This window comes from Sorex fumeus, unplaced genomic scaffold, assembly GCF_029834395.1.
Source record: "Sorex fumeus unplaced genomic scaffold, SorFum_2.1 ptg000006l, whole genome shotgun sequence".
Lineage (NCBI taxonomy): Eukaryota > Metazoa > Chordata > Mammalia > Eulipotyphla > Soricidae > Sorex > Sorex fumeus.
The window spans coordinates 60,324,784-60,341,826 of NW_026606063.1; the positions used below are offsets into that span (position 1 = coordinate 60,324,784).

The 17,043-nt window shown below is 40.8% G+C and overlaps 1 protein-coding gene across 1 annotated transcript; it reads right to left on the reverse strand.

Annotated features, from left to right (window-relative positions):
* Positions 1–755: 755 nt before the first annotated feature.
* Positions 756–14,046, reverse strand: IL1A (interleukin 1 alpha). Its single transcript, XM_056127300.1, has 7 exons — positions 14,033–14,046; positions 13,400–13,516; positions 12,402–12,450; positions 10,509–10,740; positions 5,642–5,803; positions 3,719–3,840; positions 756–966 (listed from the first exon to the last, which is right to left on the reverse strand). The coding sequence occupies exons 2-7, from the start codon at positions 13,444–13,446 to the stop codon at positions 775–777; spliced, it is 804 nt and encodes a 267-aa protein (XP_055983275.1). The 5' UTR covers positions 13,447–13,516; positions 14,033–14,046; the 3' UTR covers positions 756–774.
* Positions 14,047–17,043: the final 2,997 nt, after the last annotated feature.

A 17,043-nucleotide genomic window follows, 5' to 3' on the forward strand; every position in this document is an offset into this window, starting at 1 on the left:
ATTGGGTGGTTTACTTCCCATTGATCACTTTGTATATAGAGAGATGTCGCGCGGCCGCTTATGCGGCTGCGCGGTTTTGAGAAAAAGTCCTAGTTCCCGCATACTCGAGCTGTGTTTGTAGAGGCTTCTGGTCACCGGGGTTCCATCTGGGGGAGGCGGGATGCGGCACCTACCCCATCTGGGACTTGCCGGTGATCTCGGCTCTTTTTGGAACCTGTTTTTTTTTTTTTTCCCTCCAGGATCTGTGGTTCCCGCACCCTCCATGTGGTCCTTCTCTTAGGCTGAATGGTAGTGTCTTTTTGGTAGACATATATGGTAGTTTTGGTTATCCCAATATTACTATTATCATTATTATTAGCTTTTTTTTTGGTCATGCCCGGTGATGCTCAGGGGTTACTCCTGGATCTATATCAGGAATTATTCCTGGTGGTACTCAGTGGACCACATGGGATGTTTGGATATAACCCAGGTTGGCTGCGTGAAAAGCAAATACCCTCCCTGCTGGGCCTATCACTCTGGCCCTTTCCAAATATTACTAATAATTTAAATAATAGGTACTTTGCAAAGTTTAAAGTGTTCTTTAAATAATAAGCAATATTATATGTTATCTTTGGTTGTACTAGACCATGCTCCCTCTCTTACAAAGAGAGCAAACATTCATTTAGAATTACTAGAGCTCAGCAAATTACCAAGAATAAAAAAATTGACTGTTTCATGTACATGGTACATACAGACTGTCAACACTTCACAAGTAAGTAAACTTCAGTGTTAAGATTAGCTCTCCAACACAAAAAAGTCAACAAGAGATGGATGTCCTTTTGCCATGTGCACGAAGTGATCTTCTTTTGTGGCAATATACAAGTCTGGATAGGCAACTGATTTGAAGCAACTTGTACTACCATAATTTTCCATGATGAAGAGGATGTTGGTTTCTTCTCTGATCGTTTTGGGTGTCTCACGAAACTCCTATGAAAAAAACAGAGATCAATTAGAGATAAGAAGGTGCTAGAAAAAAATATCTCATCTCAATCCATTGACATTTGGCCCTCATGAAGCCATAGCACCTCAGGACTATAGCCATGTAATATGATGATAGAAATTCTTCATTCACTTGTTCATGCAGTGAGCATTTATTAATTGGTTAACTTGTCAAGCAATTTTTATATGCTTATGGCTTAATCTTTTTGAGTAGGTTGATTCCCTTAGTTATTTGGAGAGAAATTCAACTTATTCACAAAAGCTGCCAATGACACTGATATCTTTCTGTATCCTGGCAAATACAGGATTGTCTTTTTTCTACCTTCAGCATAGACCTTAAGCATTTTCACACCATACATGAACACAAATGATTCTAGGTCTTTTATCTCTTAATCTTATTTGAAAAAGCAATTTGTCATTTCACATTTATATCACCTTCGTTGGGTTGGAGAGATAGTATACAGGTAAGGTACTTGACCTTATACAAGCCAATCAAGGTTCCACATCCAGTACCACATACAGTCCTTCAAGCACAACCAGGAGTGATCCTGAGCAGAGGCAGGACAAAGCTCTGAGTACAGTTTGGTATAACCCCAAAACAACAGAAAAAGTGTGTCTCCATATTTAATAAGCAATTGAAAATTAAAGCAAAACAAAACACCACACACACACATACACACACACACACAATTTTCTAGCTGTATAAGCGAGATGCTGCCTCAACTGACACATTGCCTGAATCCTTTTTTAGATTTTTGACAACCATCATCCCTTTTGACGGAGCTCTTCTTTTGAGTATGAACAGAATCTGTATCTTCATGGAAAAATAAAATTCCACTTCTAACTTAAGATGCAAAGAAAATAAAGTAACTAAATGTTCCATTGAGGTTTCTTTGGGGTTTTCAGTTCAAGGATTTTTTACCCCCTAAATTTATTTCTCGCCTATTTGTCCATCTAAGTAAATCGATTTTCTTTTCTTCCTCCTAATTTTCCTTTGTGTCTATGGTGCCAGAAATGGAACCCAGGGCTTCATACATGCAAGACATGAGCTCTACTGCCCAGCACTTCCCCTGGCTCCCCACGTTGGGTCTTATCTCCAAAGTATAACAGATTCTGTGTGCTTCTCACCCTCCCTACCCCATGACCATTGTTAAAATGACTTAATTGGGATTTCCACTTTCTTTTTGTCCTTTCTTCTGAAAAGTAAGTGAAGCCAGGACACTCCCCTGTTTGAAATGCTGTAATTGTTTTTCAAGCGAGAAGATAATTTCATGATCTCAAATAAAATTTAAGTGCAAAGCTCTGCAGACACTATCCTTTGCTTATCATTCTTCCCCACAGTGTCCCAATTTCTGGAGTGTTCCTTCTGATCTTTGAAGCTAACACTGTATCTCTTAAAGTTCCTCAGAGTTCTGGGTGTCCTTAGAGCTCCCTGTTTAGAGATTTTTACCCCTTTCCCTCTCCTGGTATGCTCCCTACTGTCAGCAGTTCCAGGATTACAGGGAGCTCTGTCATTGGCACTCTAATACCTTTCATCTCTTCTCTCTCTCTCTCTCTCTCTCTCTCTCTCTCTCTCTCTCTCTCTCTGTACCCTTTTCATTTTCTTGGTAACTTCTCTGCCTTCTCCTTCCTTCTTCATGTTTTATTTGTCTATTACCCATCAGAAGGGCTGGAGCGATAGCACAGCAGGTAGCATTTGCCTTGCATGTGGCCGACCCGAGTGTGATTCCTCCACTCCTCTCGGAGAGCGTGGCAAGCTACCAAGAGTATCTCGCCCGCATGGCAAAGCCTGGCAAGCTACCCATGACATATTTGATATGCCAAAAACAGTAACAACAAGTCTCACAATTTGTTGTGAGATATTACTGGTGCCTGCTTGAGCAAATCAATGAACAATGGGAGGACAGGCTATAGTGCCTCCCATCAGAAAACTAAATTCTACAGGCTTGTAATTTTTGCTCACCACTCTCTACATAGCTGTTCTCATTATGCTTAAAAAAAAAAAAAAGAAGGTGTTTAACAGGTGACACCTGCAAAATAAACTAATTAACCGAAGCTATTGTCTGTTAGACATCACTTTTATCTCACTTGATCCAGATAGACAAATACATATGCCCACATAAACCATGATTGGGGGTGGGGGCAACATACATTTTTCAGTGCGAGTCACCTAATCAGAAGAGAAAGCATCTAGGGTTGTAGTGGGCAATATGGGTGCTTGATTCTTTGAGTGTCATAGTGGTAAACTGAATTGAAGGAAACTGAAACTGAATTGAAGGAAAATGCTGGTGAGAAAGAGGCATTTGAATTAGATGGCCAGGAGTAGACTCTTGGCTATCAGCTTTTAGTTTTGTGCTCATAGGCAGCCAGTTGATTTCTCTGATCTTACATTATTTAAGTTCCTTAGAGGCAAATTCCACTGTACTACTGTAAAGTGGGCTGATAGGAGACATCATAAAGATCAAAGAGTGACAGAATAAAGGGGTACCATAGAATGAGAAAGGAATAGAATCAGGCAGGGAAAGGAAAAATAAGGAAGAAAGCAATTTACCTCTGATCCACTCTTCCATCTCCTCTACACTCTTTCAGATGCAGCCTCCAATTGCTACTGTAAATAGGTGAGAGAAAGACTGGGGATAGGTGGGGATTGCAGGAAGAGAAGAGTTCTGTGCTACCTTTTTACAAATGTATGATATAAATGAAGGAAAATTGGAGAAGCTGGAGACTGAGGATAACTGACCTTTAGCAACACAGGTTCATCTTCATTTTGGGCACTTACAAATAACTGAGTTTTGGAGATTCTTAATGTCACAGGTATTTCAGAATCATCGTCTGCTATATATGTGCCCAAGTCAAATTTCACTGGCAAAAAGAGAAAGCAAGACAAAAGTAAATTAATTGTATTTGTATAAAATCAAGAGTTTGTGTGTGACCATATGTGTATGAGGGCACACCTGTGTGTGTGCGTGTGTGTGTGTGTGTGTGTGTGTGTGTGTGTGTGAAGTCTCCAACTATGGTGTCAGTACCAGAAATGAATTTTATTCATCTTGGTATTTCTACAATGTCAGCTATATCACTAGGTAGGTTAAATATTTTAGAACTTTCTACATTGAATAAGTGATTGGGAGTTGAGTATTTTGTTCAATCTCTTGTAATTAATGGTACAAGACCCTGCAATTTGTGAGGTCATGCGTTCATAGTGAATCTATAGTGGAGGAGTTTGGGGAAGATGATATACTCGTGTGTTACTAGTGATAGTGAAAAGTAGCTGCTTTCCCTGAGAATAATGCTCAAAAGAGCTATGAAATTATGCCTAGGAACCCATAACTTTCACTTGTGGGATATGTTCCCCCCTAATAATCTCATATACACAAAGATAACTTTAAGCAAGATATCAACACAGGAAACAGCATAACAGCATGATTAAGTAGTCAAGTGCCATAAAAAATGTAAATACGTATATAATGTAATGTAGGAAAATTGAGATAATATTAAGCAGGAAAATAGAACATGGACTAATTTTTAATTGTCAGAAAATGTTAGCTATGTCCAAGGAAGAACCATTTATTACAAAGTTTCTATTTTGGATCTCTGAAAACCATTTGGATCTCTGAAAACCATTTTGTGAACTGGTGACATGTCTTGAAGCTAAAATATGTAACCAAATATTTTGGTGGGGCATAAGAATTTTGAGGGGGCATCGCATTTTGTCTTTTGGAACATATTTGCACTGAATGTTTTGCTTCACAATCCCAAGATAAATAAATTCTATCATGTTGAATGTCTTAATGGCTCCTGCCAAAATAGAACAATCTTCACACTGTTTCCTATATGAACACTTTTTTGTAAGCATGTTCAGCAGTTCTTCATAATAGACAATACGAAATATTTTATTTTGGTTGTGTTTTGGGACAAGGTTTGGGGCTTCGGTGGATACATCCCGAATTTGGTGGTGGGAAGGTGTAATGGTGGTAGGGTTGGTGTTTGAATATTAAATGTAATAAAATACTGTGAGCTAACTTATAAAATAAAACAATTAAAAATAAATAAATAAATTCTATCATGTTATTATATTAAAGATAATGATCAGCAGGTCTTCTAATAGAGTGATTGTTCCTCATGGCTTCTGGATAAATTTGGGTAAGTCATTTAATATTTCTGACTCCATTTCCTCATATTTAAAATTGAGGATTAAGACTATCTGTAGAGCCAAATGAGATAGTGGGTCAGAAAGCTTTTTTTAAAAAAAATTATTTATTTATTTATTTTTTGCTTTTTGGGTCACACTCGGCGATGCGCAGGGGTTACTCCTGGCTCTGTGCTCAGGAATTATCCCTGGTGGCACTCAGGGGACCATATGGGATGCTGGGAATTGAACCCGGGTCGGCCGCGTGCAAGGTAAATGCCCTACCCGCTGTGCTATTGCTCCAGCCCCGAGAAAGCTTTATATTGTAGTTATGTTCCCCCAAATAGGAAACTTTTTCTTGTGGAACTTCCAACTTTGGTGAAGCTCCTGGCTTTACCATTTGTTGAGGTCATGTGCTTCATCTTATTATAGAAGCACTGTATAAATCTAGGAACCTAGAGAAGTTTATTTCTTGGTAGCAGAAATCTTGGAAAGACTCAAGATGTAAAAGGAAATATGACAGAGTTGTCCAAATACCTTCAGCATTCACATCCTGTATCGCAGTAGCATGGAGGTATTTGTTTTCTTGAACGATACTTTGTTTGAGGATATCCTTTAGGGTGAATTGGCCTTTGTTTGTTATAAAGTTGTATTTCACATTGCTCCTCAAGTTGTAAGGGACAGACCTGGGCTTGATTTCTAAAATAAAATAGTCACAAGTTCAGGTTAGTGTCTAGGTACAAACATAGGTGATAGATCTGCTCTAACACAAACACAGAAAGTAGACATAAGGAGATATTGAGAAATTCAAACGTAAAATTTTTGTAACTGAATCTCAACGTGATTCAATAAAAAAAAAAGAGACATTGCAAGCATTCCAATCTTTGGGAATGAGAGAAATTGGTAGACAAGAGATATTACCCAGTCAGTGGTAGAACTGGTTTTAGGATTATTACTGGTGTCACTTATTTATTTTTAAAGTACATTCTGTAAGTAGCTTTTAAATGAGGCTATTTGAAAAAATTTATTATTTTAGGTTGTTTGGAGGTTTCCAAGTCACTCAAAAGACACCTAATATTCCTCATCTATAACTCAAATGTGTTCTTAGAAAAAGATGAATATAATTAAGAACTATATATGGGTCCTTAATGATAGTACAGTGTATAAGACACTTGTTTTGAATGGAACTGACCCAGGTTTTATCCCTAGTACCACATATAGTCCCCCTTCTATGTATTACATTAAGGGGGGAAAACTGACACCCTAAAATGTTCTTAAAAAATTACTAAGAGAAAAAATCTGAATAAAGACATCGTATATTCTGTGATCCTAATAATGTTAAACATATCAGTTCATATGTGTGAATGTAGAAAGATTTTAGGGAAGGTACCATAGTGCTGGTGGTGGTAAAGAGATTTTTTTCTTTTCTTTAGTATATTTAGTTGTATTTTCAAATTTTTTAGGTGAATTAATATTGAGCCATCCTCTTAAACATGTTTGGTTTACAAATTCCTGATAACAGATGAATGGATTAAAAAATTGTAATCTTAAAAAAAATTGTAATCTGGGCTGGAGCAATGGTAAGGCTGGTAGGGCTGGTTTATCACCAGCTGTGACCCCAAAAGCAAAATTAACTAACTAACTAACTAAATAAATAAATAAAATTGTAATCTGTATATGCAACAGACTACCACTCAGCTATGAGAAAAGATGAGGTCTTGTATTTCCCTATAACTTGGATGGAATCAGAGGATGTCCTATTAAGCAAGTCAGAAGAAAGACAAATACTGGGTGATCTCAGTAAATAAAGAAAACAAAGGAATAGGGGCTAGAGCAATAGCACAGCGGGTAGGGCATTTGTCTTGCATGCGGCGGACCTGTGTGTGATTCCCAGCATCCCACATGGTCCCCCAAGCACCGCCATGAGTGATTTGTGAGTGCAAAGCCAGGAGTAACCCCTGAGCATTGGCTGGGTGTGACTCAAAAAGAAAAAAAAAAGAAAACAAAGGAATAAACAATAGTTAATAAAAAAAAATACCAAGATTATGCCAACAAAACTGAATTTACCAACTGGGCAGGAAGTGGGAAAGAGAAAGGATCCTTAGATTGTTGGTGGAGGGATATTGACACTCTATGGTGGGTATGACACAGTAACATGCCTAAACCAGTAATATAATTATTATGAACCACGTTATTCAATGAAAACACCACTTTGACATTAAAAAAAAAACTGCATTGAGGGCCTAGGAATGTGATTTCATAAAGGAGCATCAGTCTTCTATGTGTGAGGTCACAGGCCTGATCCCTAGCGCAGACCCACCTTTCCGACTGTGATCTGCAGGACCTCAACATTTATGGAACCCTTTCACCCCACCCAGCTTGTACAAACCCTGCAACTGAGTGTGCACCCCTGTGTGTTACAACAGCACCGAAGTGTGTACCCCTATACAATGCAATAACAGCAATACTACCATCAAAGGGGAGAGATAAAGGAATGTGGAACAGTAATAAAAAAACAACAATGACAACTTTTGGTTTTTTGATTTTGGGGCCCCACCTAGTGGTGTGGTGCTCAGAAGCTACCCAGCAAGTTTTTCAGGGGACTAACTAGATATGATACCTGTATGGAACCTGGGCTTCCATATGAAAAGTATATACACTAACCATTTGAGCTTTCTCCAGTCCAATGTTAGCCTTCTTAAAAAATATACATGTATTATATATAAATATATATTAATTTCTTCAGGTTAATATTATGTAGGGTTCTTACAATAGAGAAAATATACCTCAAATAAACTAGTGGTAATGGTAGTTGACAGTATTAAAAGGGAAGGAGACAGAGAGAGAGAGAGAGAGAAAGAGAGAGAGAGAGAGAGAGAGTTCAATAGGCTGTAGGCATGTTTTGTCTGCAAAAGGCTCCCAGTTTGATCCCTATAACTGAGCACTGCAGGGACTGATCCTAAGAACAGAGCCCGGAGTACCACTCCCCAATTCTAGTCACAATTGGGTATGGCTCTAAAACAGACAGATAAACAAACAAAAAGAACAAAGAGCAAAAGCAAAACCAAAAAGATAACAGCAACAACAACATAATGCGTCAATCATTATTCTAGCCAAATGTTTGTGAAAGGGTGTTGCCCCATTCGCCCTCTCCTCTCTGGAAAGAAAGATGGCGGCCACATGGGAGCCTTGTGGACAGCAGGTATGAGCCGGGAGTGTGGGGGCGACTAAAACCTCATGGGAAGGGGGGCGTTCCGGTCCGTCCTTCACGCCCTACCGAGGTCACAAGTCGCCCCCCGCGAGCGGCTCTCCAGCACGGCCATGGCCCCAGAAACACAAGGACTTAATGCAGAACCCAGCAGCTTGGAGCAGAAAAGTGAAAGGACTATGCGTTAATCCAGGCAATCATTTCTGCCCAGAGGGGAAAGGGTGTTGCTCCCTTCCGCCCTCCTCCCTCTGGAAAGAAAGATGGCGGCCACATGGGTGCCTTGTGGACAGCAGGTATGAGCCGGGGGGTGTGGGGGCGACTAAAACCTCATGGGAAGGGGGGCGTTCCGGTCCGTCCTTCACGCCCTACCGAGGTCACCAGTCACCCCCCACGAGCGGCTCTCCAGCACAGCCACGGCCCCAGAAGCACAAGGACTTAATGCAGAACCCAGCAGCTTGGAGCAGAAAAGTGAACGGACTATGCGTTGACCCAGGCCATCAAGTCTGCCCAGAGGGGAAAGGGTGTTGCCCCATTCGCCCTCTCCTCTCTGGAAAGAAAGATGGCGGCCATATGGGAGCCTTGTGGACAGCAGGTATGAGCCGGGAGTGTGGGGGCGACTAAAACCTCATGGGAAGGGGGGCGTTCCGGTCCGTCCTTCACGCCCTACCGAGGTCACCAGTTGCCCCCCACGAGCGGCTCTCCAGCACAGCCACGGCCCCAGAAGCACAAGGACTTAATGCAGAACCCAGCAGCTTGGAGCAGAAAAGTGAACGGACTATGCGTTGACCCAGGCCATCAAGTCTGCCGGAGGGGAAAGGGTGTTGCCCCATTCGCCCTCTCCTCTCTGGAAAGAAAGATGGCGGCCACATGGGAGCCTTGTGGACAGCAGGTATGAGCCGGGGGAGTGGGGGTGACTAAAACCTCATGGGTCGGGGGGCGTTCCGGTCCGTCCTTCACGCCCTACCGAGGTCACAAGTCGCCCCCCGCGAGCGGCTCTCCAGCACGGCCATGGCCCCAGAAACACAAGGACTTAATGCAGAACCCAGCAGCTTGGAGCAGAAAAGTGAACGGACTATGCGTTGATCCAGCCCATCAAGTCTGCCGGAGGGGAAAGGGTGTTGCCCCATTCGCCCTCTCCTCTCTGGAAAGAAAGATGGCGGCCACATGGGAGCCTGTGGACAGCAGGTATGAGCCGGGAGTGTGGGAGCGACTAAAACCTCATGGGAAGGGGGGCGTTTCGGTCTGCCCTTCACGCCCTACCGAGGCCACCGGTTGCCCCCTGCGAGCGGCTCTCCAGCACGGCCACGACTCCAGAACACAGAAACCAGTTTCTTAACTATCTGACTTTCAGTAGAAATACTTCCAGGGTCAATAGGTAAAATAGCAGAAATCCAAAACCAACATTTAATTCTTTAACCCAGCTGTACAAAGCAAATCACTTCACAATGCTTTTTCAGCATGTCTGATTTGGGGGGGGGTAAACTCTAAATAATAGTGGTGAATCTTTTATTGAAACAATGAATCTAATCAAAGCAGATAGAGTGTTAACTAGAATTCATCTGCCTCACAGGGACGGGGAGGGGTGGGGGTGGGGTTTTATTGGGGTTCTTCATGGTAAAAAATAAGTATTGGTAAAGGGAAATGTGTTTGATATTTGCATTACTGAGACATAAACCTGAAAGCTTTGTAACCTTTCCCACAGTGATTCAATAAATAAATAAATAAATTTAAAAAAAAAAAAAAAGAAATAAAGTGTTTGCCAACTTAAAAAAAAAAAACAAATGTTTGTGAAAATAATTTACCTTATCTTCACAACAAGCAGGGACTCTGATTATTTCTATTTTCTGCACGTACAACACACAAAGTTCAAACAACTTGATGCATAAGTACATGTGCCTGTAAGTGGCTTTACATTAAGACTACATAACTGTGTCTGCAGAAAGGCTGAGTGGTAAGGCTTGCAGGGTATGGTCAGAAAATGAGTCCATGAACAAGTTTTCAAGACTCAGATCACCGCTGCCTTCCCCTTACTGGTGAAAAGACAAAAATTAATTTTTCTCTTCTATAGTTACTATAATGAATGACTGGTTGCTTGCCTTTTACTCTGATTCCAGATTCCTATGCCCCCTCCTCTCTGCCGTCTCCCTTTAATTAAAATGAAAAACAACAAGGAGTTTCTTATAGTTGATTCTTTACCTTCCTCTGGTACTGCATTGGAATTGGCAATGACTTTCAGGTCCTCGTCAGTGAGAAACTGATTAAAACTCAGCCTCCTCTTCTTCAGAATCTTCCCGTGGGTCTCCACCATCACCATGCTCTCCTTGAGAGTAAAGTTAGATGTCTTCGAGTTTTCTGAGGTACTCAAAGACATATATTTGTCCATGTGGTTTTCATGAAGTGGCCCATAGCTTGCATCATAGAAAGATTTCTGTGAGGAAGGAAAATAGGTACTGAGGTTGACTATAAAATGAGACCTCTTTATTTTTATGCTGAAGATATAGTGACAAGGATCTCCCTTTTTTGTTTGGGGTAACTCAAACTTCATCAGTGTTCCCCCACTTTTGTCCCCTCCTGAGTATCTGCCTGCCTTCAACCCCCTCCTATAACCTTGTACCCTTTTTCCTATTTTCGTCTCTCTCTCTCTGTCTCTCTCTCTCTTTCTCTCTCTTCCCCCTCACCCTCCCCTTCCTTCCTTCCTTCCTTCCTTCCTTCCTTCCTTCCTTCCTTCCTTCCTTCCTTCCCTCCCTCCCTCCCTCCCTCCCTCCCTCCCTCTTTCTTTCTTTCTTTCTTTCTTTCTTTCTTTCTTTCTTTCTTTCTTTCTTTCTTTCTTTCTTTCTTTCTCCCACATCCAGAGTTAGTCAGGGGTAACTCCTAGTTCTGCACCCAGTAATCACTCTTGCTAGGCTTGGGTATCACATGGGATGCAGGGGATGGAACCTGGGTCAGCTGGTGCAAGACAAACACCTTACCCACTGTAAGTTATCACTCTAGTCCCAACTTTCCTGTTTTCTGTCTTCTCCTTACCTGTTCCCACTCCCTCCCTTTCTTATTTCTCACCTTTAAAAATTCCTCTAGAAAAGTTCTCTCTCTCTCTCTCTCTCTCTCTCTCTCTCTCTCTCTCTCTCTCTCTCTCTCTCTCTCTCCCTCTATCTCATTTTTGAGTCACATCCAGAGGTGTTCAGGGCTTACTTCTGACTCTGTGCTCAGGGTTCTCTCCTAGACTTGGGGACTATAAGGGTGCTGAGAATTAAACCTGGACATGCAAGGCAAATTTCTTTGCTGCACTATCTCTCTCTCCAGCCAAGATTGTGATCTCTTGAGAAGTTATTGTCATTTATTTATAGACTCCAAAATAAAATGCACTGAAACAGGTTTACAAATTACCTTTGTGCATGACAGCTTTTTGTTTGATTCTCAAGAGTTGAAGCATCTAATGACAGTGCTCAAATAGTTCAGGAATACTCCTTCAAAAAAAGTTTTAAAGCCAATACAAGAAATACATAAGGGAAAACTCATACATGTCTATTTGTGGGCTCCTAGCAAAAGAAAACAGCTTGGTGAAGGCTGTTGATTTCTCACTTCATTTGGCTTACTTCCTCCTCCTCAGCTTCATTGGCTATGACCTCATGGGCTATTATTTTTTTGTGATGCAGAGGATTGAACTCAGGACATGCAAGGCATGTGTTCTACTATTGAGCCACATACCCTGGCTTCTGGAGAGCTATTTCTAACTCCTGATGCTGAGATCAGAGAGATTGAACATAACCTATCACTTCAGGATACAGATCCCTTATAAAGTCACCCAAAGGGACTGTTTCAGAAATGCATAGTTAACATTTGGAGAAAGTTTGCTCAAGGAAACTATAGTTCTTGGGATTTTAGGAAAGATCTGCTTCATTCTGAGGAAACTGATGGACATGAACAACATCAACCAGTAGTAGAGAGAGAAAGGTTGTCTCTTTTATAATGAGGAAATGTATGTTCCTGGATTTCTAGTGAAGGCAAACAAAAACACTGAAGACCAAAGTCAATTCTGTTCTTTCTGCACAAAAATAGCAATTCCATATGAATGATAGTCACTTTGATTACCTGAGTAAGAGAGACATGTTCCATTTCAGAGCTGAATTCTTCATTTTCACTGTCAAAACAAGATGATAAAGTGTAATTCTGTTTGATATATTACTAGTTGCTGATTAACTAATTTTAGTGATCACATTAGCTTTGGGTAATACACACACACACACACACACACACACACACACCACACAAAGAGCCATTACTGTTATTTTGTAAAATTAGGGATTTCTATATATACACATGTATGCAGTAATTTGTATTTCACAAATTTGAAATAATAATCATCAGAAAAGACCTTGTACTTTGGTCAACAAATTCAAGCATTGCAATTGAACTTCAGTGAAAAATGTTAAGCTCCTCAAGAAAAAAGTAGTACTTTTAATGTGTCTCACTTAAATTCTAACCAAATAGACCACATGTCAAACATTACTTACTATGTATTCTCTAAAACATTTATAATTTATATATATTATATAAATATATAAAGTATATATTTATATATAAATATGGGTTGGATATATATATATATTTATATATAAATAAGCACAGCAGGTAGGGCATTTGCCTTGCAAGTTACAGACCTGGGTTTGATTCCTCTGTCTGGTATCTCGCTGGCACAGCAGAGCCTGGCAAGCTCCTCACGGAGTATTCGATATGCCAAAGACAGTAACAACAGGTCTCACAATGGAGATGTTACTGGTGCCCAAGCGAGCAAATCGATGAACAACGGGAGGACAGTGCTACAGTGCAGTGCTATACATATATATATATGTATATATATATAGTATATATGTATACACTTTATCTTATTTGTTAATATCTCTTTCTATCTCAGTTCAACGTGTGGCTGTTCAGTTTCACTGAACCTACCCCCACTTGAGAGGTAGGAAAATACCCATTAAGAGTCTCTGAGTCTGGCGTCAAGCTAGTCATTGTAAATCCCAAGTAAATCCCAACTTTGGCTTTGATGCCCTGAAATGAAATCCCAAGAGACAGTATCTCGTTCTTACCTGTAACAGTTCTTCAGGTCTTCAAACAGGTCGGGGACTTTGGCCATGTCGCTTTCTGTCGGGAACAGAGAACCGCTGGTCGCGGTGTGGCTGCTCTCAGTCAAGTCTGCCAAATACCTGTAAGGGAACCACCTCCACTTGACGCTGGAGAACCGAGTCCTTGAGCCCCACACTCCGCATCTCCTCCGTTCTCCCTCTCCCTCCCTCCGAGATGCTGCCCTGCACCCTCCACCTCTGCTCTGCATCTTTGGTACCCAACCCAAAGATCACACGGGAGTCTGCATAAGTTAAACACAGTCTGCGTTGGCTGCAGGTGCAGGTGAGAGACAGACACTTCCAATTTGCTCCTCATCGACCTTGGCAGCGGAAAAACCCTCCCAGGGGAACCTGGCGGAACCCACCGTTCCTCTTTCTCCAACAGGAGGAAATTAAAAAAAAAAAGGAAAGAAAAAAAACAAACCGCAAACTACAATCCTCTTCTGCCCACTGACGATGATTCTAAGCCACAGACCGGAGCAGAGCCGGGAAGGAAGGAGCTAAGGCTCGAGAGGAGGCAGTCCGAGAGATAACCGCCAAGGAGAAAAACAAACAAAAAAAATATTTTAAAAGCCAGCGACGTGATAAGCCTAATACCTTTGCCGACTCAAGCTCCAATGAAATGACTCCCCCTCAGGCTGGGCCTTTTGTTCTTCTTCTCTGGAGTGGGCGGGGCCAGGATTTCGTCACGGGAATTTACGGGGAAGAGTGCTGTACAGGGACGATGGTTTATGTTCACCCCATCTTATACCAGCCCAAGGAATACCTGATAACACTATTCACAGGCAACAACAACACTATTCTAGGAAGTTCTGATCTGATTTATTCATCGATTCTTTGTTCGAAGCGATTAACCTACCCGGGGTTTTGGAAAAAGAGAAGAACTGGAATCTTGACGAATTTCCAAAAATACAGAAGGGAGGAGGAAGGGGGAAACTCCTCAAGTCAGAAATAACAGATGGCTAGAGGTCGATGGGGAATTTAGGAGCTGAAGTTTGGTTTTTGATGACTACATGTATTCTGTGTACCCAGGGCAGGGTATGAAATGTTGAAATACTTGGCAGCCCCTGACAGTAAGGAGTGATCTATCTTTTCTGGAGAAGGTTTACTTAAATAGGCATACATTTCTCTGCGGAGACAGCCTTCTGATTAGAACAGGGTAAAGAAGAGAAAAGTGATACTTGGCACTAAAAACTTCATGTTTCTATTTCCTGAATACTGTCAACTCCTTTCTTTGCTACAGCAGAGAGTTTTAGGAGAGAGCTCTCTGTCCTGGCTATGTTATGGCCAAGTAACCTTTTCCCAGATTCCAAAGAGATCTCATCCTCTCTCAGTTAAACCGAAAGTATGTGAGGACAGCTCAGGCTCAGGTGGATGTGAGCAAGAAACCAGGTACCAGACTGATGAGTGGAGATTTGAATGCTTGCTTACATCTGGCTCTGCATCACTGTTGCCCAGGTGTAATCAAAGACTTTCTCCGTTTCTGTAGACTTGCAAAGTTCAGGAATTATAGCACCAGTGTCTTAGCAGACATATGTTTCAGGTGTCCAGACTGGAGCTTCTCATGTAAACTTTAAAATAAAGGATATGAGTAAAAGAAGAGGGAGAAGAGGGCAAAGGGAGAAAGATGGAATGTTGTAGTAGGCTCTTAAAAAAGAAATATGGGGCTGGAGTGATAATACAGTGGGTAGGGCATTTGCCTTGAACGCAGCTGATCTAGGTTCAATCCCAGGCATCCCATATGGTCCCCAAGCACTGCCAGTAGTAATTCCTGAGTGCAGAGCCAGGAGTAACCCCTGAGCATTGCCGGGTGTGACCCAAAAATTAAAAAAAAAGCGAATATGCTTATAAGTGGGAATAAGGGAACTTGTGTGAGTTGGGTAAAGTAATTTTGCTCTGATTCTAACTGAAAATGACATTGATTAAATGAACATTCTAGTCTATCTTGGGTGTAAACTCTGCTCGAATGCTGATTCTATTGTCCATCCAGTTCCTCCTGGTCATAGATTTGGTGTTATAATAGTTATAAGCAAGAGTCTTATGACTGCTCCATAGATAAAGGCACTGTAAGTGTAGGATGAGATGGGAGAGTGAGGGAGTCTCAGGCCTCATCCTTGCATAAATTGTGAAGATAGTCAACTCTCTGTGGTTCTCCCTAAGGCAAACAGAAATGTTAATGCTAGTGCCCACTCTGCCTCCTGGACATCTTGTGAGGACTATTACTAAGAAACAATTGCAAAGCACATTATGAATGAGGGCTGCTATGGAGATGGAACTAAACAAAAATAATAACAGACTAATGATTAGGCTTTGTCACTTGGGAACTTGCTTAATCACCATTGTAGCACCTTAGTTCACTAAAGAAAATACAAAGAAAATACAGCTCTTATGAAAACATCCATTTGAAAACTTCAATAGCTAGAACATTTTCAGCCGAAGGGAGACATCCTTTGAAACTCTGAAGATAGTTTCTAGAAGAGTTATTAAGAGAAAAATCACTTTTTTCTCAGCATATTGTAATATTCCAGGAAGTTCTACCATCAAGTAGTAACATCCATCCTGCCCTGTGTCACTTGTCTCTAGTAGAGAATTTCTCAGGTGTGCTTGCTGGATTATCCAGGAGAATTTGAATTCTTTTCTACATAGTCAACTCAGGTTGGGATTCCAGTGAATTTGCTCCTTCAGTAGACCTTCTGGGAAACTTTTAAAAAGGAAGAACAACAAGTTTTATTTTAGGTGTCAACTTTTCTGTGAGTGATTTGAACCAATGTCTGCAGATAAGCAAAAAGGTTCTGAAGCCCACATACAGTCCATCTTCCTAGTGAAAACAAAAGAACATGCTCTTTCAGATGCTCTGAGGGTTTTTGGGGAACTGACCTGAGATGGATTTGAATGGATTTATGTATTTACCTCTTTGACTCTGAGGAGGCTTAAAAAGCCTTTTTTTTTTTTTTTGGTCATTTCCACCAAAATAATTCAGAAAAATATTTATTGTGTATTTATTCTTTGTCAGAGGTTTTGCCAGTTGTTAATAATTTTCTCTCATGACTCATAAAATTAGATACAAAAGAGATGATATATTTTGCTAAGTCAATGAATGTGGATTGTAAGCTCAGAGATTCTGGGTGCAAAGAATTATGATGATTTTTTTATTTGAAAACTGCTCTATAGTTCACAAAGTTCTCATTGATTTCTTACTCAACATACAGAGGTTAGTGTTATGATCTTTCTTTGCAATTGAGGGTTCCTGAAGAAATTAAGAAGTTAAGAAACTGATCCTTGGTTACTGAAGTGGTAGAGCTTGAACTAAAACTCAGGTTTCTAAGTTTCAAGTTCAGTTTTCACTTTTTGGGATCATAAATGTTGAGTCCCATGACCACATGCATCAAGTAACAGGGCTGAATAACTCACCTCTTATGTCTTGCCTATCATCTACACTTTGTCACTCTGTAATTCTAGAATTCTTTGTTTTAAAACATGACTTTTAAGAAGGAAAGATTGTAAATATCTCTTTTCTTCCTTTTCTCTTTTCCACCTTCCAATGAAATTTTCTTTAATTTCGTGGCCGGTATGAAAAGGATGAAGGTAATTGGTATAGTTGAGTGAAC